At 52.0% G+C, this 27,366-nt stretch overlaps 1 protein-coding gene across 2 annotated transcripts in view; it reads left to right on the top strand.

Annotated features, from left to right (window-relative positions):
- The window catches only part of AMOTL1 (angiomotin like 1), a 154,016-nt gene extending 127,439 nt beyond the window's left edge, over window positions 1–26,577 (top strand). For both annotated transcript variants that reach the window (XM_080816054.1, XM_080816055.1), the window contains 7 exons: window positions 4,593–4,738; window positions 8,114–8,263; window positions 11,547–11,737; window positions 16,264–16,389; window positions 17,009–17,235; window positions 19,998–20,222; window positions 21,981–26,577. In XM_080816054.1, the coding sequence (XP_080672180.1) occupies window positions 4,593–4,738; window positions 8,114–8,263; window positions 11,547–11,737; window positions 16,264–16,389; window positions 17,009–17,235; window positions 19,998–20,222; window positions 21,981–22,087 (1,172 nt within the window). In that variant the 3' untranslated portion in view covers window positions 22,088–26,577. The remainder of the gene's footprint in view (window positions 1–4,592; window positions 4,739–8,113; window positions 8,264–11,546; window positions 11,738–16,263; window positions 16,390–17,008; window positions 17,236–19,997; window positions 20,223–21,980) is intronic.
- The last annotated feature ends 789 nt before the right edge of the window (window positions 26,578–27,366 follow it).

Genomic DNA, 27,366 nt, shown 5'->3' on the forward strand with positions numbered 1-27,366 from the left:
ACTGGCCACTCTGGACGCTCCCTGGAACTGGCAGGGGAGAAGGTAAGATGGAAAGGGAGCCTCCTGCTCCTCTTTTCACCCACTCTTGCTCTTTCCGCAGGACAGAGACGGCTATCTGACCCACACGAGCATCCTAGCTCACGTCACTCTGCTTTTTTCAGTTGTCACACGGAGTCGTTGTGAGGATCAGAATGAGGTTCTGTTATAAGGCTCTGGACACGGGAAGCCCCCACTAGTGTGTCCACTCTTGCTGTTCTCTCTTGTCTGGTGGTTCTAAACCTCCCATCAGTCACACGCAGTAGTGTGTGACCTTGGACCCGGCACGTCTCTCAGGTCCAAGGTGAGCCACTGTGCAAAGGTGCTGGAAGCCAGCCAGGTCGGCCTGGCTGCAAAGCCGTGCCACCTCTGTGGTTTCCAGAGTAAACAGTGTATGAGCAGACATCCTCTGTGGAAATGGGACCAGAGCCATCGGCTCAACAGCCCCCTGCTCCATGCAGTTCAGGGTAATTCATATCCACTGAGTAAACAGAACATTCTGGGCAAGAGTTCTCTGGTTTCAACTTGCCTGTTCTAGGAATTCTCAGTATATACATTGGAGCCCAACCAGAAATTCAGCGTGAGGCTGGTCTTTCTTGACATTTCCCAAAGGGGCTTAGCTCATAATAAGCTGAAGGGACCTTCTTAGGCAGTGATTTCACCCCTGGGACTCTTCCTTGGCATCTCCTCCATCCTGTGTCTCCAGGACCACAGACCCCTGCTCACAGGCTCACCGCCAGGATGGCCACTCCCCCTTGCATGCTAGCCCTCTGTGAGATGTCCTCTGTTCTCACAGCACCCACACAAGCATGTCAGAGCGACTCATCATGTGCCTCTGTGTGTGTCCTTGCTCTCCTGCTGCCCGACTGAGAGCGGCACGCCATGACCTACTCACCTTGATGCCCTAGAACGGATCATGCTTTTAGGCATGCCAGCAAGGACCGTCATCACAGTTGACACTACCTGGGCATTCAGCGTGCGCGTCTTTCAAGCAGGGACTGTTGTGATCCTCACTTTCAAGGCACACAGTGCCATGCTCATGAATGTGACCAGAGAGGCACGGAGACACGCTCTCTCTCTCCATTGATCTGGCACTCCCACTTGTGTGTGCCTGTCGTTTAGCCCCAGGGTCATTTGCCTCAGCCGGAAGATGGAATTAAGAATGGTGCCTACCTCACCCAGCAAACTGAGAAGAAAGGGAATAATTAAAAGGAATAAAGACACTATTCTTGGAACAGAGTAGTCATTCCGCAAACATGAGTGGGTTTTGTTACTGTTGCTTTTGCCGTGAACACTGTTAGTACAGCTTTTCCGTGGAGAGCACTACTTCCTCTCCGTGGACACAAATTTCTGAGCCAGTGTGAGTGATGCTAAGTGTGGTGGCTGCAGCCTGAAGGCCGAGGTCATTTCCAAACTCGTAACAGAGGTGTTTCCACCCGCGAATTTCAGTCCGGACCTCACGGAGTCTTCGTTCAATAGTCACGTCTTTGTGTCGCGGTGTACGATGTGAGGTTCAGGGAGCCTGAGCAGAGGAGGGAACTGGGGGCATCCGTGGCCTGTCCCCGATGTCTGATGAGTGGTGGCCTCGGTGGCAGAGTGGCAGCTGTGTAGCAAATGCTGTCAGAAAATACCTAGCAGCTAACAAGAACTACCGTGTATTAAACACTCAGCAATGAACTTGGCCTGGTAGAAAATCATCTTTTCATGCAACAGTATTGAGCCACTAGTAGTTCTAGGCTCGGAGAGTCAATAATGACCAAAGCAGACTCTAGGTTAGTCTTCTTTAGGCTTTGTATATCTCATCTCCCCATCAATAGGGCCATCAGGCAGCTCTGTGATGTAGCCGCTTTCTCAGGAGGAGATTTGATGAGATGAGGAAGCGGAGTCTCAGGTGAACCACGCCCGAGACCTCATAGCCAGAAAGTGGTAACTTGGGGTTTGAATCCAGTTCTTTCTGAGGTCGAGGTGAATGCTTTAGCCACAGTACGATAGTAAGGAAAGAGCAAATGCTGGAATCCAGGGTGAGTGTGTGTGCGTGTGCACACGCTTGCATGTTGGAGGGGAGGGATGTTTAATTCAGAAACCTAAATAGTTATCCTTGTGACACAGCAGTAATTGTGATCATCAGTTTACAAAACTTGAGAAGCCCTGATCGTGCCTCTGGTCTTGAGCTCAGGTCTATCATTTTGCTCTCTTCTGGTCAAAATCATTGTGTCCTTGGCTGCCCTCAACAGAGAGAATAACTTCTTTGCTTAGGCTGATAAGCAGACAGAAACTGCAAACCCCAGTGGCTGGCTCTCAAGCATGCTGAGTAACTCCTGGGTGCCCTTCAGAGCCTGGACAAGGCCCCTGGGCACCATGCCTGCTGAGATGTTGTCCAAACCCATGGGGCTTGTGTTCCAATGTCCTTGACTCTGCACCGTGAAATGCTCCGGGTCACTCAGGGCTACGGACAGTGGGTGCAGAGCCCGCAAACTGCTGCTGACCCACCTGTTGAGGCCTTTCGCGTGGCCGTTCTGCACGGATGAGGAACGAAGTTTCAGAGGTAGCATCTCAAACGCCACTGAAAGGGAGAGGTAGGGAGGACGGTAGGGGATTGCCGCGAGACACACAAATAGCCTGAAAGTGATTCTGTGTTCAGTGTCAGGATCTTGGTGGCCTCCTTTTGTTTCTGGGGATACCATGGTTTCCAGGCAATACATGTGCTCCTTAGCCGTGCAAGGCTACTCAGTCTGTCAGTTTTGACACTGTTGCGTTTGCACACAGATCCTGTCCGTGTGACCTTACAATGCAGGGGCGGGGCAGGCCGGCAGGAAGGACATTGTACCTGAACATCAGGGACCCGGATTCTGGGCCCTGGCTCTGTGACAGCTGGCAGGGGAACCTTGGACAAGTGCCTTCGCTCCTGGGCTTTCCTATTCTCACTCATAAAACAACAGGGGTGGGACTGGAGGGGGATGTTTCCTGTGATCCCTTCCGGCTCAAAAATTGCGAGTTTGTTAGTGGGTATTTGCAGGCTTAAAGTGCCTTTTTTGTTCTCAGGCCCTGTATTCAAAAGCATGTTTCCTGCTCCTTGAAGGACAGCATTCATTGCATCGCTTCAGTGCCCACAGGGCTGGTCCTTAACGTTTGATAACTCTTGGTCAAATTCAGGGGTGACTCTATGAGGAAATATGAATGAAGGAAACCACTGGCATGTGCTGCTGGAGCTTCTAGACGGTGGTTCTCTGTGCTGCAGTGTGGGCGCCACAGGATCCACGTAACCCGTCCGAGGCACCCGAGTGGCGTGGGCCCCCGTAGGAATCAGCCTCTAACTCCTGCTGTGCCACTGTTGTCATCGTGTGCCTTGTTTTTGACAACTATGGAATAGTGTGCACACAGTTTACGTAACCAATTTTTTTTCAGTAATGAAGTATTTTTTTTTCATGTCACTAGCATCCTCTTATTTATTCATTCATTTATTTTTAAGATTTTATTTACTTCTTTGGGAGGGGCAGATGGAGCGGGAGAGAAAGGAGTTCAAGTGGACTCCATGCCGAGCATGGAGCCCAATGCGGGGGTCGATCCCAAAACCCTGAGAACGTGACCTAAGCTGAAAGCAAGATTCGGAAGCTTAGCCGACTGAGCCACCCAGGCGCCCCTGTTCTCTTATTTAATTTCAATGGCTGCAACACAGTGTCTTGTAGGGTGTACAGTCTTGTACATTGAGTCCATTCATGTCTTTTACATGTTATAAACAACATGACTAAATATTCTGATTTATTTTTAAAATGTATTGCTTTTGTTAACAGGAATAATATCTGATAAAAAATACTGACCCCATGACACCATTGGCCATCCCTGCTTCAACTGAGGTGGTAGTTAGTCAGCAGGAAGACTGTGCGGAAGCCACCGAATGTCAGGCAGCCTTTGCTCTCCACGTGCCAAGGGACCATGATTGCCATCAGTTACACAGTCGTGCAACAGGAGGAAAGCCATTTCCTAAACCAAGAGCAGTGTCCCTAAATCCAAAGTAATACTCTTTCCACTCTTGAGCAGAACTAGGAAAAGATGTGGGGGGGCCAAGGTCATATGGGAAGAGGATTCAGCCCAGGATTGGAGGCCTGGGTTGGAGCTCCCCTCTGCTGTCTGGCCCCAGGAAAGAGTCTTGGTTTAGTTTTCTGTGAATGGGAATATTAGTATTATTAGTCCTGCCTGCCCTTTCATCACGGGTTCTGAAACCGGAAGCAGGGGAGGTTGGGAGCATAAAATGACATCCTAGGTACAAGGTTTATATGAAGTGTGAAAACAAATGTACAGAAGTGAGTTATGGAGAAAATGGGGTGTCCCGTTCGCCTCTGGAACTGTGACCTGTAAGGTATCTACAGTTACCGAGGTTTTTGAGCAAATCCTTACCTCACACATCACCGCTATTAAGAGGGAGCAAAAGCAGTAATTCAACCCTCCGCTCTCTGCATGCCATTTTATTTCTAATCCTTGCCAGATGTAGACCGGCAGTGAGCCCAGAGGGCGAGTGCTTTCTAATAGAGGTAGTTTTGTTCTTGTCTCCCTTCTAGACAAAGAATTCTTGAAGGAGAAGGAGAAGTTGGAAATGGAGTTAGCGGCAGTGCGGACCGCGAGTGAGGACCACCGGAGACACATTGAGATCCTGGACCAGGCTCTGAGCAACGCCCAGGCCAGGGTCATCAAGCTGGAGGAGGAGGTGAGATGGGGTTGGGGGCAGAGCCCAAAGGGCCTCCGTTTCCTTTACCCAACCAGCACCCCTCACTGGAGCCAGCTCCAAGGCTTTGAGTCGCAGGGAGGGAAGCATCAGGCCTCCCAAATCAAAGTGAATACCAGCAGAGTTTATCCAGCCCAGAGCCAGGCCAAGGGTGAACTGCAGCCATGAAGGAGCTCACTTTCCACCCGAATTCCAGCCTGCAGACCATTGGTTGGCAAGTGGCCAGGGCTGGAAACAAATAGAAGGACTGGAAACCACTGGTGCCTGTAGAGAAAAGAGACTAACAGTTTTTATTTTTTGTTTTTGTTTTTTAAAATAGTTTATTTGCTCCATCTTTGGGCTCTTGATTGCATTAAAAAAGGCAGAAGTCTTCCAATAGGGTAGAGTTGGTGTGGCATTCAGCAAACCAGTCTCCAGTTTCCAGAAGTTGGCTCAGCTGGGCAACCAATCCCCTAGCCCAGGAAAGTGTGATCCCTCTCAGGCATTCTGGATTTAGTGGTTTCTGAAGAAATCAATCCCTTAGATGGCATTTTGTGAGGCAGACTTTGCCGTGAATCCCGACGGTGGACGTCAATCAACTGTTTCTGAGGGTCAGGCTAGGGGGTGGAGGCCGCAGACACAGCAGCAGGAAAGGAGGAGCGGCCTAGGTGGGAGGACAGGAGCCTGCACCCCCGGCCCCCACGGCAGCCAGCCCCCCAGGACACGGGGCCTGAGCTGCGCAGAGCCACTGCCGAAAGTGGAGACTTGAAGTCTGGAAGAGGTCTAAGGGAGGTATCCACACAAAGTACTGCCCTCGGTGCTGGGGCGCAGCAGACAGTGTTGTCATCCAGCTGTTGTCGAAAATGAAAAGTGGCTCCCTCAGAAGGCCTCTCCTGACGCCGGCTAACTCAGGGGTCCCGGCAAATTCAGTCATGGTGCAAGCAGCTGAATGGGAATGTTGCTAAGTCAACAAGGGTCTTCTCTGCTAGAAGCCTTTTAAACCCACAGGTCCAGTACAGGAACTGCATTTTAAGTCTAGTGTGAGGACCCAAGCAACAGCCCCAGAGGATTCCCGGTTATCACCGTGGGACCCATTAACTAGGATGTACGTTTGGTACAGAAAGCGACCTTAATCCCTAAAGGACACAAGGTCTGCTTTGAGGACAGGAGGCCAGCACTTTTCATTATGGTTATAACTGAAATTACTCAAGCGCCATCTCCATGTGTGGAGCCAAGGAAAATTACAACTTTAAAAATCTTGTAAATCTAATTTCTAATGAAGTACAAGTTAATTGAGAGCTTCCTAAAGACAGTTTTTGTTTTGTTTTGTTTTTACAGTCCCTACTGTGGATGTTCTTGTCGTTCTAGAAATCTTTGATTGCGTGTAGCTTCTCCAGCATCTCTCTTTGGTTGGTCTTCCAGTATCACTCCCTGATCTTATTCAAGTTTCTTTTGCGGGGTCTTAATTCAGTTCAGAGAGCTCATCCCAAGTGCTTACTCTGACTCCAGGGCCAGACTACAGTGAATTCGAATCCTGACCCTGGAATATGTCAGTGTGTGACCTTGAGCAAGTCATGTAAGCTCTTCAGTTCTCTTAGCTGGAGACGGCCCAGGAGCGGTCCCTTTACTGACACCAGAGGATTCAGTGAGACCGTTGCATATAAAGCACAATGCTGGGCATGGAGGAACTTGAAAAACATTGGCTGATGTGAACTATTATTCTTAGTCCTCCCCATTCCAGTACACTCCTTGCTAGACCAAAAGCTGAGACAAAAGTGAATGAGACAGAGCCATGCCTTCGAGGATCTTGGAGTTTCTTAGAAGTAAGAGTTCTCCATTCAACAAATATTTCTTGAGTACCTGCCGGATGCCGGGTACTGTTGCAGGCACTGGGGACACACGGTGGACCTTGGCCCAGCAGGGACCGAAAGGCACAGATCTCATGGCCCTTCTGTTCTAACGGTCACATGCCCAGAAAACTGGACAGACAGTGTAGGATAGGGCAAGCAGTATATGAAGGGGACTCACAGAATGTTTTCTCAGCTGAATTGGCTTGTAGCACAGAACCTGCAGTTAGTAGGTCCTCAGATATCTATCCAACTGAATCTGGCCATCAGAAGCACAGTGAATGGACGGGCCAGATGGAAAATGATGCCAAGAGCAGGCTTAGAGAAGGCTGTGAGTTCGCTGCTGCTCCCCCCCGCAAAGGTCAGAGGTCTCTCCTTCCTATTCCAGTGGTTGTGGCTAGGATATAGGCACAGCACCTGCGAAGTGAAAGGCCACCGTTGGCAGCAGGCTCTTCAATCACTAGCATGTTCCAGCCTGCCAGTGTGATCGAGGGCCGAGCTCAGGATCTGGATCACCTGCAAAGCCTCAGCACACCCAGGTGCAGACAGGAGCTACCATCTAGTGTCTTCTCATGCATGACCAGATCGAGTCAACACCTCGGCCAGACGTTTGGCACAAGCTGATTCCCAGGAAGTTAGAAAGGGGCCTGGGATTTATGGACGCCAGCCAGGCTCCTAACTGGAGGAAAACAAAGTCTGGGAGTGAGAGTTGATGTTGTGCATTGTGATTCTAAATCCGTGCCTGATGTGATATTTCCATAAATCCCTTTTACCTCAGTTTCCGTGTCCTCAGTTGTGGTGGTGGTGGTGGGGTGTTCATCGTGCCCTTTCTGTCTCTCCGGGGCTGTCCACTACTGCCCTATAAAGGGCTCAGAACTCTTTAGAGGAAAGTTACTCCACACATATCTATAATAGGAAATTTTATCTTTATCACAAATGTGTACATATACCTACAATTTCTCCGTGATAGTAATTTACAGTATAGAAGATTTGAAAACTTCAGAAGAGAATAAGGAAGAGTAGAAATTCTTATTATGCCATACAGATAAATATGGGTGATGCTTTTAAGTCTTCCATTCCAGTCTTTTTTCCCCACGTTTTTGATGATAGGCAGGCAGAGCTGTGAGCATGTATGTGATTTTTTATTTTGGGTTTTTTACTTAACATTATAGAATAAGCTTTTCCTTCTGGCCTTAAAAACTCTTTACCAACTTCATTTCCAATGTCTGTAAATGTTGTCAGGATTAAGTAATCACCAAGGAGGGAGCTTAGAGCTGGACCCATGGCTGAAAGCAGGTGCCCTGGTAGGGGTCTCTCATTCCAAGCGTCCCATCCATTCTAGGTGTAACTGGTGTCGTTTGGGTCAGTCCTTTCTGTCCCAGCACAGCGGAGTGATGGCATTAGGTAAGAGGCATCCACTTGTAGTTCAAACAAGATCCCCAGCTAATCTGACCCCGCACACCCACCTCCACCCCAGCTTTGAGAACTGCCGGTCTGAGTTCTCTGCTCGTCTTCACTATCCTCTGCTCAGTTACGAGAGAAGCAAGCCTATGTGGAGAAGGTGGAGAAGCTCCAGCAGGCCCTGAGCCAGCTGCAGTCTGCGTGTGAGAAGCGAGAGCAGATGGAGCGGAGACTGCGGACCTGGCTGGAGAGAGAGCTGGATGCGCTGAGGACCCAGCAGGTGAGGCCGGGGCCGTCCATTCCTCCAGCACCGTGCTGTGGTTCAGGTTGCACACTGTGCATTGTGGAATCAGACGGGACTGAGAGCTCCCGTCCCCAGCAGACGAACATTGTGGCCCATGGAGGAACCAGGGGGTGGGTCCCCTCATTGCCGGGACAAAAGTCCTTAAAAGAGAGAAAGTGCTGACCCCCGCGGGGCTGGGCACAGGGGAATGCAGCCGGGGAGGACATTTGAGTCGGACTTTGAAAGACGAGTTTGTTGGACATTCTGGGGGACGAACATCAGAGGTAGTGGAGGATTTTGCATAGGGGAGAGAGGTACGGAGCGGCGCGTTCGGGTGGCTGGCAGTGGCTAGCTGGGGGAGAACGCGTAGTGAGGTGGTGCTGAGGCAGCAGAAGCCAGCTGGTGGAAGGCATCGGGTCAAGTTGAGAGACTGTGCTTGTTCCTGTGGTCAGCAGAGAGCCAATGACCGGGAGCTTTCTAAGCTGGAGAGGAATATACAGCGGATCAGAAAAAGAGCCATCTCATGGCCTCAGGAGGGTCTGGAGGGGAGATTGTGGAAGTCCGGGGGGCCAGCCGGAAGGCTCTTGGTGTCCTTGACGGTGTCCTGAAGTGGGATTACATGCGGGAGCTAGTAGAAGGGTGAGACGGGTCGGGCGTGGTCATCAGTGAGTTTTCCAGGTAAAGGAGAGGAAGGAGTTCAGGACTCTCCCTAGGACATAATATTGGCCATAAGCTCCTAGTTCTTCTGCCGTCCCTTCTTCCTGCCAGTCACAGCTGTCAGTGTAACCTAGCTTCTGATGAGCTTAGAGTCCCGCAGCCGAGCCCGAGTCCGTGTGTTTCCCAGCGAGGAAAACTCTGCAGCTGGTTTAGACTCCATAATACACTGGTCGAAGGCGCCTGGCTCCCGAGAGAGCCTGGGGCTTGTGTGTCAGCAGCCAGTGCAGGGGGCAAAGCCCCCTGCGCAGCTGCTGACGGGTGTGCTCTAAGTTGGGAACCAGGGAAATGCAAGGCAGGGCTCCACAGAATTATCACTGGATAGAACATAGTGGTTGTGGTTGGAATACTTGAAAACACTTGAAAGCGTCTGTTCGGGCCAGCTCAGCTCTTTCTCATGGCAGGCACACACATTTTGCTCTGGGTGTGTGTACTTGATGAAGAAGGAGGTGTTAGCGAGATTGCCCAGAAAATTAAGGAACCCACCCGGCCTCCTGCCATCTTGGCTTTGTTGCGAGCTTATAGGAAGGGTGAGTCTGTCTCTGGACTTCTGAGCCATCTAGCCTGTGCTGTGCACCCTGGTATTTAAAGGCCCACCTTTGAGTTCTTCTCAGTTAACGAGAACTTGACCTTCCCATCTACAAGGTAGGCTTCTCTGGTGCCTGCTACCTCGCTGGCATCTGAGGGGTACTCACGAGACTTTGGCTGACAAAAAGAGCACATCTCAATACTTAGACCAAAAGAGAATATTCTTTTCCCAGTTAATGTGCCAACCCACACCCTAGAGTCAGATGACTTATCCTTGGATCTCCTCTTTTGAGAGCTGTGAAACCAGACTCAACTCCATTACCCTTGTTATTATAGGGGATCTCCCGCCACCACAGAAGTGAAATCATACTTAGCATTGTTGGAAGCTTAGAGATGAAGGGAAGAGGAAGGGAAACGAACACATTTAAGAATTCACTGTCTTCTCTTTCTTACAAAGAGCTCAAGATAATTTTCACATCTTACAGTAGTCCTGTAAGGGAGAAGAGAGAAGAGAGAAGAGAGGGGAACATTCTCAAAGAGGAAGATGAGGCACAGGGCAGTTGAGAGACCAGCCCAAGGTCATTAGCAGATTAGGACATCCATCCTCAGTGAAAACATGAAGGACAGGAGATTGAGTCTGTACTGTTCACTGTGGTAATGCTAGCAGCAGGCACATGGTGAGTAAATACTTGTGGACGAGCTGAGTGGGCAGCAGAAGCTGGCCTGCCTGCCCCCTCAACCTGTTTCTCCGGCCAGCATCCTTATCCATTAGACCATGCTCTCTTTGTGTTCTTGAATCCTGAAACTCATGCTTTTATTTGAGTAACTCTTAATGACCTGAATCAGGGACCCTGTGGAGGGATGCCATGATCTCATGTGAGGCTGAGAGGATTTTGCAGAAATCAGCCAGCTGACATGACATCACATGGGAGTGACACAGAAGATGACGGGCACAGATGGCAACCTAGCCAGTCCACGGGGTCTTTTTCTTGGAAACTTCCTAACAGCAGGGGAGCTTCTCATCTCAATGGACTGGTTCATTTGTCCCGCTGCCTGAGGTCAGTGCCTGGCCAGATGGAGTCAGTGGGTTTCTGTACAGGTTGATGAGCACAGTTATGTGCTTTCTGCTCTATTCTTGCTTAAATGTTTGGTACTGGACCAGACTCTAGAATAGCTGTAATTAAAGCTTTAAAAAATGGAACAGAAACCTACAGGCTAGAGAAAGCCCCTGGGCCCATTTGCTCTCGTCTGTCTGGTAGGATCAGAGTCTGTGAGTGCAGCTCATGTACCGAGCTGTTGTTCCAGTTAATGGATGTGGTTCCGGGTAAAGCATTCAGGTGCCCCACACCTTGCACCCAGCTCTGCGTTTACAGTTCATGGTCGCTGGAAAACTTGAGGGCAGTGTGTGTCCCAGGACATGGAGTAATGGGGGGAAATCATTCTCTTCTAAAGGCAGAACCTCAAAACATGCATGTCATGCTATTTAGAGGAGATAATAGACCTGTGTTCAAAGGGAAGAAATCCAAAACGTCCATATCCTTACTTGTGAGCAGTCCAAATAACATAATTGCTTTGTTTCCTATCTTCCAGACCCAGATGGAAAGAAAGGGCTGAAAAATGAGCTTGACTTGCATTCACAGATTTCTGGTAGCACTTTATTTTGGTTAGCCCTTTAAGGTTGATAAAAGGCTTTCATAGGTAGTAGCTAATTTGCTTCTGGGGCCCTCAGTGGAACAGACAGTCTGTCCTCTGTGAGCTACCACTGAGTAGCTAAGAGGAACTGGACAGTTCATTCCACCTCCCAGAAGCTGCGTTGTCTCCCCTCTAACATCAGGATAAGGTGCATGAGGATTCGGGGTGGAGGAATTTGGACGGTGATCGTCCCTGGCGGTAGGATCTGCAGGGTCGGCATCATCCCCGTAGGAGAGGGAGCGAGAGCATGAGGACAGAGAGGGACTGTGCTGTGGGGTCCGCACACCCCATGTACATGGTCTGCCCCATTCCTGCCTCAAGTTGCATTATTTATCTTGCTTCTCAGAAACATGGAAATGGCCAGCCGCCCGGCATGCCTGAGTATAATGCCCCAGCCCTCATGGAACTCGTGAGGGAGAAGGAGGAGCGCATCCTGGCCCTGGAGGCTGACATGACCAAATGGGAGCAGAAGTACCTGGAGGAGAGTACCATCCGACACTTCGCCATGAACGCCGCAGCCACTGCGGCAGCTGAGAGGTGAGGTCAGCCCGCGGTGCGTCTGACGCAGCGGGAGGGGAGCTGCGGGGTCCGCGGGATGGGTGCCATGCTCTCTTGCCCACACATGTGTGTCATGGGCCGGATGAGTTTTAGTCCTCGTTAAACATGGGCCTGACTGGACGATGGGGCCGCCTCCGACCCTCAACCTGGGTCAGGTCCCACCTTCCCCAGGGGCCCAACAGGAACTGTTAGTAGCTTCATCGTGCAGGCGAAGAAGCGAGGCTCTGTGAGGTGTGCTGGTGGATGCCCAGTCACACTCGCCAGGAGCTCTGGGGCCACATGTTCCCTGGAGTCCAGTGTGCCCCGAAGCCTGGTTTCTTTTGCTTTGAAATTGTTGCTGTTGTCAGTTATTCCCTCTGCTGCTTTGCTTCCTTTCTGTAGACTCCACACAGCCTCATCCTCCCCTTTGAAAATGAGCTTAGGGGCGCCTGGGGGACTCAGTTGGTTGAGTGTCTGCCTTCGGCTCCGGTCATGATCCCGGGGTCCTGGGATCGAGTCCCACTTTGGGCTGTCTGCTCAGTGGGAGTCTGCTTCTCCCTCTGCCCCTCCCCCTGCTCATGATCTCTCTCTCACAATCTTTCTCTCCGATAAATAGAATCTTTTAAAAATAAAAATAAGCTCCGAATGCTTGATAATTGACAAAGGAATGCTGGTAAAGCATCCTCTTGTCTGAATGAGGGGGTGCTCTTCCCCGACTGCTGGGGATTACCTGCGTACGGTCTTGTCCCCCCCACGCCCCGACTTGAGGGCCGTGCGTCCCACCATCAGGGCTCCCACGGCCTCCCTGCCCCCTCCGTCGGCTGTGGGCTCATAGATTCCATGGGCATTTCATTCAGTTGTTTGTAATTTATCACAGTTTAGGGTCAGTTCCAGTGGGGGAGACCCTCAAATCTCAGAGGAATGTCCCCAAAATTGGGCTTACTGGGGACTGTTGAGCTCTTTGGGAGGGTGGGACCCAAACCAGGTGAGGAGTTAACACGGGATGCAGCCCCATCGGGATGCACCCCATCGGTGCCACGTTTTAGGGGCCATGTTATAGGCCTGTTGGGGTGGAGGGCGTGGGGGTACTCTGTAAGGTCTCGTGGGCTCTGACATTCATTACTCAGGTAGAGAGGAACCCCCAGCAATGGTACCTCCAGGGGTTCCCCTCAGGAACTTGGAGCAAGAGCCAACCCATGTGGGCACAGGTGTGTCCGCTGGGCACCGCAGCGTGCTCACACCTGGAGAGACCCTGCGGACTCATGTGGAGAATGACCACCAGGGGTCAGTTCCTAGTGTTTGGCTACAAATGTCTGCGTGAGGGCAGACAGCCCGCAGTAGCCCCTCTGAGCGAGGCCTGGGAGCGGGCACGGACCCTGGAGAGTTGTGTCGCGTGGCGGAGCCCCAGAGTGACGGCGGGAGAGCTGGAGGGAACTGGGGCTTCCGGTTCAGTCCTCCTGCCCAGGGTGAGAACAGTGAAGCCTGGATTTTCACAGAGCTGCGAGGTGTTGCTTTTCAGCTTTCTGTTCTCTGAGGCAACAACTCACCTCTGTCTCGAGGAAGAGCCCAGATGGTCATGGAGTTACTGAGGCCTTTGGCCTTCCTCGCCCTTTTGGGTCTAACGCCCAGCTGTCCGAGATGGCCCTGGGGGTCGCTGGCTCCATGGGGTTGTTAGCGGAGGGAACACTACACAGGCAGGCAGGGCATCCCCACCCCCACCCCCCCCCAGGCTTCTTCCTCTGCTGCCGACTGTGGGCGTGTGATTACACATAAACCTTTCTGAGTGTCCCTGAGTTCCTTCAAAAAATCACCTGATTTCTGAAACAGAAATGGTAATTCTTGGCTGGTTAGGGCAGAGAACCACCATAGCCCACTGGCTGAGGACAGTAGAGCCCCGGCAGCAGCGTAAATGTGTTACCTTGGAAATGGACATGGGGTCCTTTGTGTGTCGTGGCCATCTCCACACCCCGTGCTTTATGAGGTTAGGTGTGTGATTTGGATCCTGGGCCCCGAGAGGACAAACGGGACTGGGATGTCAGACCAGAAGTCGGGGAATGAAGGGTCTGAGGCGTGAGACACCTGTGGTGGGCACCGGACAGAGCCCACTTTCGGCCACTCGCCTGGGCTAGGCCCCGCCTTGCTCGTCCTCCTCCAGGCAAGGCGCACTGCTCTGTTACCCACAAAGAACGGGAGTCCTGTGGGATTTCCCCAGCCCTGCAGCTCTCCTCTACCCCGTTTGGAGTCCCAGATGCACAGGTAGATCAAGGCCCTTCCACCGATGCGCCTGGCCCCCCTTCTTTGTTTCCGCATGTGTTTATCGGGCATCTAATAATTCTGTGGGAACTCCCTTCCCCTTCCTGACCACGCCTTCCCACCGTCTGGGGGACAGTCCATGAGATGAGGTCAGGGGGTCAGTCCGATCTCCAACTTTAATTTTCAAAGAAAACCTCTGTAATCTTGCACTGCTTTTCTTTCGATAGAGAGGGAGAAGGGGGAAATGAAGAATTTTTGAGAAAGGGCAAAATTCTCAGCTCTTGTCTAGATGCTCCATGGCCATGTATGAACTGGTAAAAATGGCCAGCCATTCGGTTTGTAACTTTATGCACACTGATGCATGCTTCATGTTTATAAGCAGTGATTTCTAAAGGAAAGATTTTTGTCTACCGAACGCTTCCACCATCTTGGTGCCTTTTGGCACCGTTGATCAGAATTTTGAGGGGTTGGGCCTTTTTTATGGTTTTGAACCTTTTTACAGATCCCAATGCAATGTAGTTAATGTTTTTGAGAGCGTCTTGTGTGATTTTACCTTCTGAGATGTTTTGATCTAATTCTTCCTGCTATCCTTACATGGCAGCATAAACATGAATTTTTTAATTGGTGTCTGGCCTTGTGTGATTTTTCCAAAAGTTAGTTGGTTGACAGTGTTTTCTCCAGCCACTGATTTCTTGGCGGTGGTTTTTGTACACTGTAGGGTGAATTCATGACCTGCAGAATTGCCCTCAAAATTCTGCCTACGCAACAATACAGCAAAAACCACCACCACCTCTTCCAAAGCACTCTTTTGGCTGTCTGTGTGTTTAAAGCTTTTGCTTCTTTTCTATGTTAGTTGGCCCTGTGCTTTATTTTCAGCTACATTTCACACAAATACACTCTCACATGCGCCCACATTGTTGGTTTATTTTATCTTCATGCCTTTTGCTGAGGCCTTCTGCATAAAGACACAGGAAGTGTGGTGCCTGCCTTCAGCTCAGGTCATGATCCCAGGGTGCTGCAGTCACGCCCTGCATCAGGCTCCCTGCTCAGGGGGAGTCAGCATCTCCCTCTGCCCCTCCCCCTGCTCGTGCTCTCTCTCGCTCTCTCAAATTAATAAATAAAGTATTTCTTAAAAAGACACAGGAAGATCTAGCAGTGCAGCATGATGGCTCAGGGCATGGACCAAAATATCTGGATTTGAATCTGCCCCACCTTCGCTAACTGGGTGTTCTCACAAAGTCGCCTCGCCTGTTTGTTCATCGGTACAATGAGGATAATAAGGCCAACTACCCAGGTTGCTGTGAGGACTGTGTGAGAGGCCCTGTGTAGCGTGTCTTACCCTATCCCTGGCATAAAGGAAAAGCTCATTCGTTGATAGCTGTCATTAGAGAGATGAAAGAAGGAGTTCTCTTTGCTATTCTTGAGTGTTCTAGAAAAACACTATTAAGATTTTAAATACGATTGCAGCACTGGAATATGAAGTTCAAGAGATGTGAGATCTTTGGCTAGACCGTTTATCAATTTGGCATTCACTGGTCCGAGACACTAGGGCACCTTGGAATTTGAGATACACCTAGATCACTTAGATGGCACCGTTACCTTCTTTTTACCAGTCATCATTAACTAGGAGTGATTAAATTATCTAAAGCAGCAGAGGAATAGTTAGCTTCGACCAGATACCTGCTTCCAGCCAGCCTGCACTATGTCTGCCACTCCCTCCACTTCAGCTCCTTGACTGGACTTTGCAGGGACAGGTGTGTGTCTCCATCTCTCTGCCCCGCCACCCGGCATGGCTGTCACACAGGGGCTCATGAAGCTGGCAGTGAGCTAGCCTGCTGGCGCGAGGGAAGATTTAGGCAGAGCCTCCCTGTCCGAGAGGCCCAGTGTGTATTTCCGAGTATTTGCCGAGTCTCCATTTTACTGTAAAATACTGAAATTGCTGCTAGGTGGGTAAGAAATCGAAATAGAACTTTGACTCTGATTGAGAAAGAAAGGATAAGTATGGAGGACAAACATGAAGACACAAGTAGAATGACAACAGTTTCCCTCTGTCGTAGGGGGTACAGTAGGGGTCCCACAGGAGGGGCAGGGAATTTTGATCTTTGGATTTTATTTTGTTTTCCCCAGACACTGTCTTCATTCTGTCAAGTCTAGGAGGAGAGCTGGCCAGGATTTCGGAGAGGGAGAGGGGTTGAAGGGATATTGTCTTGTGGTGCCCTCAAATACCTCCACAGGAGAACACGCGTCATTGTCTGTGTGTCCTGTGTTCCCAGGGACACCACGATCATCAACCACTCGAGGAATGGCAGCTACGGCGAGAGCTCGCTCGAGGCCCACATCTGGCAGGACGAAGAGGAGGTGGCACAGGCCACCAGGAGGTGTCAGGACATGGAGTACACGTAAGGGACCACCATGTGCTCATGGCCACTCTCCTCAAGTCCCCCATGGGGCCCACCAGTCCCTCCCTGCTCTGAACAGCCGATGGGCTCAGCCACAGACCCCCAAGACAGGAAGGAAACCCAAGTGCTTTCTGATTCTCATTTTGGGCCATCAGGGGGATGAAAACCTCTTTTCCCAGGAAACCCGTCTGTCTTGTATTTCTCTGTTCTCAGAAAATGGGGGCATTGACCTTTGTGGAAAGCCAGCCCTGTGTGAGGCTTCAGAGTGGTTGAGTTTCCTGACTGCCCCTCCGGCCCCCATCCCCAGGGACCCAAGATCCTCTGAGTTGGTCCATGAGCGCACCGTAGTCCAGGAGGTCCCTGCCGGGAGGCCGCAGCCATTCTGCACGTATGTCCTTGGGGTCCCAGGAGAGGCCAGAGAAGGTGTGCCCTTCTGATCTGCTACAGAAGTTCTGTTTTGTATAATTTGCAGATTGTAAATGTTTGAGGACTCACGCTGCACTTAACTCTTCCTCTCTATTATAATTCAAGTCCCTGGGGCAGCCCAAGAGAAATGGTTCAGGTTTTTCTAGCCAAATAGCTTCTGTTTATGGCCGTTTGGTTTTGTCTTGTTACATAGTATTAAGAATCTCCATGCCAAAATCATAGAGAAGGATGCCATGATTAAGGTCCTTCAGCAGCGGTCCCGTAAAGACGCTGGGAAGACAGACTCCTCAAGCCTGCGTCCCGCCCGCTCCGTCCCGTCCATTGCTGCGGCCACTGGGACCCACTCCCGCCAGACCTCGCTTACCAGCAGCCAGCTGGCCGAGGAGAAGAAGGAGGAGAAGACCTGGAAAGGGAGCATAGGTGAGCCCCGTGCCTCCTTCGGGCCAGGATCTGAAAAGCAACAGCTTCACGGATGTGGAGAGGCGAGCCCACCCGGTTGGAAACCCTGGTGGAAAGGGTTCTGACCCTTTGGCGGTCCCTGGCTCTGCCATTCATGAGATGCAGAAATGTCACTGAGTGTCTCCGGGTCTATGGATCCATCTGTGGACGGGGAGGATAATCAGTCATGCTTTAGTTGTGGAAATTAGACGAGATATATGGAAGCAAAGCTAGACTACAAGAGTAGCTACCGGCCTTGGGTTGAGTCACATCACAGTCATCGTCATTATTGCTGAAAGTTGAAGTAACCCTCACAGCAGAAAATGGGAAAAGCCCAGAGAGGTCAGGCCTCTGAACTTGGCTCCACTTCCGCATCCGTGTCTGGAAAAGCAAGGTCCTGCTTTCTGCCGTGTGGCTGAGCTGAGGGCGAAACGAGAGAACGGGGAGAAAGTGCTTTGGAAGCAGTGCTGTCAAGCACAAGGGGTGGTGGGTGTGGGTGGTCGTTTTTGTTGGGTGGTGGTCGCAGAGGCAGAATGTGAGGCGAACTCTGCCGACGGGGTCTTCCTCAGCCTCGGTGGGTTTGCTGCGTGCGGCCAGCCCTGCCGAGGGGGCTGCCCGAGGCTGGAGCGGAAGCAGGCAGCGCGCCCGCACACCCGTCTTGCTCGCTTTTCCCCTGAGCTCCAGCGGCTCCCAGGCTCTGGCCCTTCTTTGATGCCTTTCCCTGGGTCAGAGTGTGTTTTGTTTATCTGTGGATCCGAGAGCCAGTCTTCCTCCACACGGAACCCCAGAGGAGCCTGGCTGCTTTGTGCCGAAGGGGAGAAGGGCTTCCAGAGTGGACCGGCCAGAGTTGGGGTATCAAAGGCACGTGGCCAGAGTCTCTTTTTGCCGTCCCTTTGCAGGTCCCTTCAGCAGTGCCTGCCCACCAAGGGAATGCACTTCGAAGAGGACGTGTACGGATGGCGGCTGGGATCATCAGAGACCCTCCCAAGGGCCCGTAGCTCACTCCCCTGGTTAGAGAGCCCGGGGGCTAGTGCTCAGGCCCGTCTGGTAGAGGAGTGGGAAGTGTGCTGGGCCATGATGGGTCACTCCCTGCTGCAGGCAGTGTGTGACTCCAGCCAGGCAGGCGTGCCACCGCTGTCTGGGTCTGTCCCCACTAGCATTTGGCATGTCTGAAGCAGGCCCGGGAGACCCAGGACCTGTCTGCAGGAAGGGTTGCTGTGTTCTCTGCGCTGGTGTTCCTCCTCATGGTTGTGACTGTCCACGCGTCACAAAAAACCAAAGGGGACTCCCTGAGGGGCTGAGCGGAGGGACACATTCGCAGTTCCCAAACTGTTTCCACTGCCTCTTGTAGTGGAGTGGGGTGACCGTGTATATGTCCTGGATGGCCTGGGGCTCCCCGGCGGGCTGACTGGCTGGTGACCTCATTCCACCAGAGCATCCTTGTCAGGCTGTGGAGGTTCGACAGGCAGGGTGCAGGGATCCAGGAGCACGGGCTGGACTTGGCATCGGGCACAGACGCATCTGAATCCCGTTTCTTTGACTTCTTAGCTGTGAGAGGTTCATTTCTCTGCATTCTCATTACCTTTACTGTAAAACAGAAGATAAGGACAGGACCTGTGTCAGAGGAGCATTGTAGAGTAGAAAGTGAGCTGGTGTGTGAGAAGCACGTCGCCAGAGACCCTTGTTCCTTGCAGTGCAGTGGGAGGATCCCCAGATCACCTGGGAGCTCCTTAGAGAAGCGGAGCCCAGGCCCCACCCACGAAGTCACACGGCACTTGAACAGTGTGTCCAAGACATGGATGCACAGTTACACGTGATGGCCCTGCTTGTGAATGGGCACCTTGAAATCACCCTGGCCAGGATCCTCTATGGATGGCTGGCTTGTTAAGCGAACAGATACTCGATTGTGCTTACTACCACCTTTTCTGGGGGCTAGTGTTCTGGGATGCTGGCGCTTTCCAGCATGCATGCCCTGTGTCACTGTTCAGAAATACAAATGTTTTTTTCCTGGCCAGCACATCCCCTTTCCACCCCAATGCCCGCCTGGGGCAGCAGGGAGGAGGAGCAGGGCTCAATGACCCTGTCCAGAAGGCCAGCTGGCTCCCTGCTTCCTGGGGGCCTTGGCTCGCCGCTGCAAGGGATCTGCTTTGGGGAATAACGAGCACAACTCGGTGTTGCCCTGACCGTGAAGGGTGTTCGTTTGTGAACCCAGGTCTGTGGGAGACCCTCCATGACCGAGAGTGGGGCAGTCTTCTGGGCTGCCCTCAAGGCCCCTGGGCTCCATGTCTCAGATCCAGGAAGCCTTCCATGTTTCCTCGGCACACACGTGCTGCTCAAGGCTAGCCTTCCCCGGGCCATCGGATAGCCTCGTCTCCAGAAAGCCTGGCAGGAATGCCCCCTCCCTTTGACACGGGCTGTGAGGCCTCTTCTACTACCCTGGGCATGATTTTATCCTGCTGTTCATCATAATTCATCATTACCAGCTTACTTAAGAACTACTCTTCCAAAACAAACAAACAAAAAAACCCAGGGAGTTTTAGAGAGGGGGCTAGGTCTTTCTTTCCTTTCCTTTTTTTTTTTAAGTCCCTCAGTGCTTGTCCTCTTATCAGGCTTATGATAAGTGCTTATAAAGGACGCGGTAAGTGAGTCAGTGAATGAAGCTGTCCTCAGTCGAGAAGGAAATGAAATTTTTGTTTGTGTTTCTTTCGAGACTGGCATTAACATAGCCATCCTTGTGTCCTCAGGGTTGCTGCTAGGGAAGGACCACCATGAACACGCCTCCCCCGCCCTGGCCAGCAGTGCCCACGCGAAGACAGGCAGCAAGGACAGCAGCACCCAGACCGACAAGAGCACTGAGCTCTTCTGGCCCAGCATGGCCTCCCTGCCCACCCGTGGCCGGCTGAGCGTGACCCCTTCCAACAGCCCCATCCTGAAACACCCGGGGGCCAAAGGGACTGTGGAGAAACCGGGTATGGCTTCTTCCCTCCCTTTACCCAGAGAAAACCCAGAGAACTCTGGCCGGAGAAGGGGCCTTTGGTTGGGACCAAGGGGGTAAGGGGGAAGGGTACCAGGAGTGTCAATCAGTTCTCACTTCATTGGGTTCTTTTTTTTTTTTTTAATTTTTTAAGTGACTTTATTTATTTGTGAGAGAGAGAGAGAGAGAGCATAAGCAGGGGGAGCAGCAGCCAAAGGGAGAGGGAGAACCAGGCTCCCAGGAGCCTGGTACAGGACTTGATCCCAGGACCCTAGGATCATGACCTGAGCTGAAGGCAGCTGCTTAATGGACTGAGCCACCCAGGTGTCCCCATGGGGGTTCTTCATAATTATGCTTACCCTGATGCACTTTATTCTTATGGGAACAAAATATGTATAGACACTTCTGTTTGCCTTTTAAATGAGTATACAACATGAAAGTACCCTTTTAATGGATGCTTTGTAGTAAACCCTTCCCCAGGGGGGTGAGAATCGACCCGCTCCGGGGTGTTAGGGAATGAGAAGCCCCTCAGCCCGTGTGGGAGCTAGCGCCAGGCACCATGCACTTCAGAGGTACTGGGTATGCAGATATTGCCTTCGAGGGGTTCACCCTTCAGGGATCCAAGTTTAGGGGCACACTCCCGACTGAAGGGGAAGGCAGACTTGACTGCAGGGCAGGTAGACTTCTGGCACAACCCTCAGGCCAGCACGAATGAGGTGCTTTAAAATATTTAGGAGAAGACAGCCTGGGTGCGGTGGGCTTGCCATGAGTCCAGAAGCTTCCAGAAGCGTCCAGGGAAAGACCAGATGTGCCTTTGGGTTAATCTGAGTTGTGGGAATTGCCCTCTCGAGTTCTTTGGAGGAGGTGGGGCTCTCGGGGTCATAAATTAACCATTTCCTCCAAGAGACTACTTTAAAATTTCAGCCGCAAAAGTAGACAGGGAAACACAGCATTGTCATTTTTTGAACACTTAATTCTTTTTTTTTTCTTTTAAGATTTTATTTATGGGGCACCTGGGTGGCTCAGTAGGTTAAGCATCTCCCTTTAGCTCAGGTCATGATCCCAGGGTCCAGGGATCGAGTCCCACATTGGGCTCTCTGCTCAGTGGGGAGCCTGCTTCTCCCTCTCCCTCTGCACCCCCCTCATATGTGTTCTCTCTCTCTCTCTCTTTCTCTGTCAAATAAATCCTAAAAAATATTTTAAAAGTACAGATTATATTTATTTTATCAGAGAGCAAGCTAGTGCGTGCACAAGCAGGGGGAGCAGCAGAGGGAGAAGCAGACTTTCCGTTGAGCAGAAAGACAGATGTGGGGCTTGATCCCAGGACCCTGGGATTGTGACCTGAGCCGAAGGCAGATGCTAAACCGACTGAGCAACCCGGGTGTCCCTTGAACGTTTAATTCTTGAGACACACTTTTCCGAGGCAAGGAACACGTGAAAAGGACGTGGCTTGTAGGCGCAGGACTGGATGGTTTTGCGGAGAAGGAGAGTGGCTGCGAGGGGCTCCTCACACACATCCCTAGGGCCCTCTTCACGCACTTACCTTCCCCATCACCACCTGGTTCTGTTATTCCTGTCTGAATCCCAGGGCCCGTCATTTCGCTCTTCTCCATGAGGGGGCCAGGTTCTGCGGCCTCCCCTGCTGAGGCTGGTGGCGAGTGCTCGGGTCGGAAGTGGTTCCCTGGGAGAGAGAGCCGGTCGGCCCCGTGCTCCTCTGTGGGAAGGGCTGCTGATGTCCCCTTCTGTTTGGCAGAGAACCCTCTGGGCCACGGGAAGTCCCCTGACCACAAAGGCCGCGTCAGCAGCTTGCTCCACAAGCCCGAGTTCCCTGACGGGGAGATGATGGAGGTTCTCATCTAACGTCGACGTCCTGCTCCTTCTTTGAGGGGCTCTTGACAAACGAGGAGCGTGGCCGAGAGGCAGAAGAAAGATTGAGAAAGTCGTGGATGGAAAATCAGGAAGGATGTGAACTGATGAAGATCTTAAATTAGTCAGAACGCTTTTTATAAACGTTTAAAAAGAAAATCGGGAGACCTACATGACTGAAGATGAGAATGCTATGGATTCGTGTCACTTACGGTGGAGGAGAAGACGCATGTAGGTTTGGAAACCGAGAGGTCGCAGGAAGTGTGATTCTCACTGTGTAGAAAATGTATCTCTCGGGGACGGTCTGTGTACACCTGCCCTCTGGCTATAAACACATAAACCTGAACGTGGATCTTCCTTGAAATACCCCCCCTTCTCCTTGCCTCTTAGCATGTTTGTTTTTGGGATTATTTTTTTAAAGAAGAACCTCCTAGAAATCTCCGAGAGCCTGTCTCGGCATCCTGTCGTGTCACCTGTGCCATCAGGGTTTCCTGTGAATGTGTGTGGGGTTGGCAGCGAGAAGCCATGTCCGCGTGATGGACGCTTAGAAGGAGGTTCTCACCCAACTCCCTGCTTGGTTTGGATTTTCAGGAGACGGTGTGGCTTCTTGGGTTTTCCAGATTCAGCAGGAAAAACCTGAAGCAGGAAGGGAGCGTTCTGATCTTGGTGCTCAAACTCCCTAACTGCTCTCAGTTTCATCTCTTCCTCTGCTTCAGTCTTTCATTTTATTCTTCTTTGCTTTCACTTCCTTTCCTTGTTACTACAACATGGCGGGATTCCTCAGGTCTGGGATTTGTTAGAGCAGAATCGGATCTCTGCTTCGTAGTGACCAGTGGGACAGAGCCGTGTGCTGGGGGCCTGGCCGCCTCCTCCCCCTTGGAGTCACGGGGCTCGGTATGATGGGGAACTAGGTAAGTGTTGGTGAGGCGGAAGATGCCACGGTCACTGTGACGTCCTGCGTTCAGATCATGGCCCTGGCTCTTCTCTCACATCTTGCACAGAGCTCTGTCCTTTGGCCCCGTTGCTCTGTTGGGCTAATGGGACTTTCAGGACTGCCGTGCAGGAAATGAATGACACTTGGGACAGCTTGCATGACTTTCTAGAGTCGGAGCCTGTTCACCTCGCTCCCCACTCCCTCGCACTCCTCTGGTTGCCGTGGACAACCGTGTAGATCTCCATGTTAGCATGTCAGTGTTTCTGTGCCGTGAACTGGCTTTGTGACCTAATGGGCCAGCATATATACAGTCACGGGTTGCGAGGATTCGGTGTGGGGCAAGTTGACCAAAGTAGGGCAGAAGCACCATGTCGAAGAGCCAGGAGAGAAGGGGGTCAGGGGCCCCTGATTCCTCAGACGCTGGCTTTCTTTACGAATCTGAGAGGTGCTGGATCGGGGAGAGGAGACGCTAATCAGGCTGGCAGATGTTCTTGGGGATACTTTCCTCTCTCCAGGTCAGCTGGACCCTTCTGATCCCAAGCCCTTTCCTAAAGGAAAAAAAAAAGGGCCTGGGTTGAGACTTTCTCAAGTCCCACCTATGTGGAGCCCTGGACACAACACTCCTCCCGGAATTTTGCTTGGGCGGCTTATTTTAGAGTTGGTCTTTGGGGTGTAAGGAGGGTGGAGCCGTAGCCTCCCCAGACAGAAGTGGTGGAGGGAGGACTGCGGCGTAAACCGGAGCGGGGAGGAAGACGGCCGTGGCCTTGTCCAGAGCAGGCGCGGCATGACCGTGAGCAGGAACGTCTCTTCCCACGCCCTGCTCTGTGGGGTGCTGAGCTCTGTGCGGTCTTGGCCTCCTCTGCTCCCATCAGGCCCAGGAAGCTGCAGTGGTTCTGGGGGCCGGGCCGCCTGCCTTGTGCTGGGGCTGCATGAGTGTGGACAGTTGTGGGGATACCCCAGTCTCTGCTCCCCATCACTTTTTACAGGTGGTGAGGTTTAGGCGGTGGTGACTCTTTCTCTTAAGGATGTTTTGACTCCTTAATTAATATCGTGAATGGACCAGGAATGAATGCAAGTGTCTAGAGATAGGAGGGCAAGTCTCCTCGGCCAGGCCCCACGGCCCACACCCAGGCCACCTCAAACTCAGGCTGTCTCTCCTAGAAGTGGGTAAAAGTGGGAGCCACAGCCTGGTGTTCCCTAAGCCTTGTGTCTCTGCTCCAGCACACCCTTTGGCTCCAGGCCTGGGGGCCGGCCTTGGTCACTTCTTCAGCTGTGATGTGATCGTCAGGACTCTTTTTCTTCTGACTTGCTAAGACTCTCCCGTAAGAAAAGGGATCTCTAGCTTTCAGATGTGTTCTTTTCTGGGAGATTTCCTGCCACGCCAGCCCCCTCCCTCTGGCCCCCGATGCTTTTCATGTTCGCAGCTTTCTTGAAGCCTTGTTTGCCCATAGGAGCAAGGGATCGCAAACACAGAGCACCTGCTCTGCGTGCTGGGCCCTTTACAATCCTTTATCTCGTTTGATTTGCAGAAAAAGAACCACCAGTTGGTGCTGGCTGTAGGCAAGCAGGGTGGTGAGCACCTTTTCATGAGTCCTCGAGCCACCCGAAGAGTAAGGGCTGCTTTAGCCTTATTTCACAGAGGCGGAACCGGGGGCTCAGGGAGGTTCAGTCCCTCCCCAAAGGCTCACGGCAGTGGCATCTGAACCAAGGGCCTGAGAAGAGGGGAGCTGTGCCCCCATCAGAGGCTGGACTGCCACCAACACGGGTCACAGCCATCTTTCATGCCACATCTCTGCCGGCTTTGGCCCTGCCTGTGATGTGCACTGAGTGCACGCACACGCACACGCACACAGCTGCCACACCTCTCGGGAACTAAGGAGGACTTGAGCCTAGAACTCCTAGAACTGCCCATAAACATGAGGTATGGATGGAAGTCTCCGTGTTCCATCATACGCAGGGCCACAAAATCCACCAACAAAAACCCCTGTGCATTGCCCAGAGGCCTGGATGGCAGGATTCTGTGGTGTCTATGGACCACCCGAGTCCCGTCTTGGTGTGAAGGGTAAAGGCTTTGCTTCACGTGAAGACCTGCCAGGGGAACTCAGCTTCCTCCCGGAATGGGTCGCCTGGCAGTTTCCGCGTGTTGACCAGGGTATCATATGGAAGGGATCCGCTGGATTCCGGAAGTTCCTTGCAAAGCACGTGCAGAACCTTGTCTTACCTGTTTCTTCTCCTGACTTCTCTGCGGCCTGCCAGAGGCCGGTGGCCAGTGCCCACATGCAGTCAGGCCCCTTCCAGGCAGGCCTGCAGGACAGGGCTGCCGCATCCCTCCCAGGGCTTTGCCTGGAGCGCACAGAGTGGTGGGGCCCTTCTCTCTTCCATCCTGTGGGGCCAGCTCTTGGGAGCACATCCTGGGTTTGACCTCACAGCGCTGGGGTCCGATAGCCAGATAGCGGCTCCTTATGAGTTCTGATCTTGGAACAGAGACCGCAGGGGTCTGTCGCTCAGGGGAGAGGCTGTCACGATGACTGCTGCAGACGAGCTGGCTGTCACTCCCCTTCTCCCCCGGGGTCGCCCTCAGCCCCCTGTGTTCTCCTGATGCCGCAGGCTGATGGGAAGACAAACCAGGTCCCCGGCAGCCTCGCGAGTCGCAGAGATGTCAGGGAAGGCCGCGTTCCCGGGAGGCAGTGAAGAATGGATCAGGGTTTTAAAAGGTTTCAAGGCAGGGAGCTCCACCAGTTTTCCAAAACCGAAGTCCTGCTGCAGTCTGCCCTGGAGTTCGGGGAGTGTGCTGTGAGATGTGGGTGAACTTGCCCTCCTGAGCAAAGGGTCTCTTGGCCATGGTGAGTGGGAGCCAGTGGGTATCCTTAACCCGTAAGGCCATCCTCTAGCCAGAGGGCATCCAGCCCGCCGCTGGCTTCGCCCGAGGCAGCCCCGGCAGATGCTTTATAAATGTGGCTTTTCTTCTCTTCTTTCTGCTAATTAATTGATGTGTTTAAAATGTCTTCCTCCAATGTGAGGACTGTTTAATCAGCTTGCCGCTGAGGTCTGGCTTCACGGGGAGATGGGTGGAGTCATTAAGAAGCTTCCAGAAGCTGACAATTGGAAACATGTAAAAGGTCAGCATTTCAGTAAATGGATTTCTTCTGGAACGAAGAAGCAAGTTTTTCTCTCTTCCCTTTAAGTAGGATATCCTTTTCTTGTTTAGTAATTTAATGATTTATAAAGACATGTGTGTATGTCCGTGCATATGTATGAGGCATGACTACAAGGTTGTGCGTCGGATTTCCTTGCTTAATATCCGGAATATCCAAGTATCTCATCTCACCCCTTAAACGGTGACCCTTTGGGAGACTCTGTTCTGATGGCTGTCCCCAGGAGAAACAGTTTGCCCATGCCTCTGTGAGAATGGCCTCTGGGGCCTGGCACGTTCCTTTGATTATCCTTACCGATGAGAAATCTTCATCCTTTGAGGATGGATCTAAGTTTGGAAATCATCCCAGTTGAACAAATAACGGTGGGTGATGAAGGTCATACCATTTTACCTTTCAAAAAAGAAAAGTCCCGAAAACATTCCTTGGAATCAGTCTTTGGACTCGTAGAGCCTCTCAAAGTGACCCCTTCCGAGGAGGACAATAGTCATCAGTACATGTAACTTCTAGTGGGTTCGCTTTTGAAAATCTCTTCTCTTGCCATGCCTTGTATGTGTTCGCCTCTCTGCATACACGCTGGCGGGGGCCGTAGTCCTTAGTGGAGCCCTCCAGCAGGAGCTCCATAAAGCCTTGTAATATTTAAACGCATGTTCTTGTCGTGTACTGCGATGACCAAGGTGTAGCTTTGTCATAAAAGTGCTTCTTCACAGAATTAAAATACTCTTCTCAATACCACGAGGTACACTCACCGCGTTTTCTCGTATCAGCTCTCAAAGCGCCGATGCCCAGTGGTGTGTGTACGTGTGACTTTGCCTCGGATTCTGGTCGCGTAGAGACACCTGCAAGGATTTATTACAAAACAGAATGTAAGCAAGTTTGTCTGCGGTAGTGTTCTTGGAATGAAGGTGTTTTCCCCCTGCTTTGGGGGGACCGTGGCGGCCCCTCCCCCATGGGGCCCTTACAGGATCAGCGTGAGTGCCTGTGAACCCAGGGCAGGCGCAGGCAGTGACCTCAGCCAACTCTCAGACAGCCCTCAGACGCCCGCGCTCCCCGCCCACAGTGTGTCGTCGCCGTGACTGGGGGCAGCGTGATGTGTCTCCTCTCGTGGATTCTGGCATGACCTTTCGGCATCTTCGTCCCACAGAAGGGGTGTCTGCAGAGCTGCACGGCCACATGGATCTCTGTAC

This window comes from Martes martes, assembly GCF_963455335.1.
Source record: "Martes martes genome assembly, chromosome: 10".
Lineage (NCBI taxonomy): Eukaryota > Metazoa > Chordata > Mammalia > Carnivora > Mustelidae > Martes > Martes martes.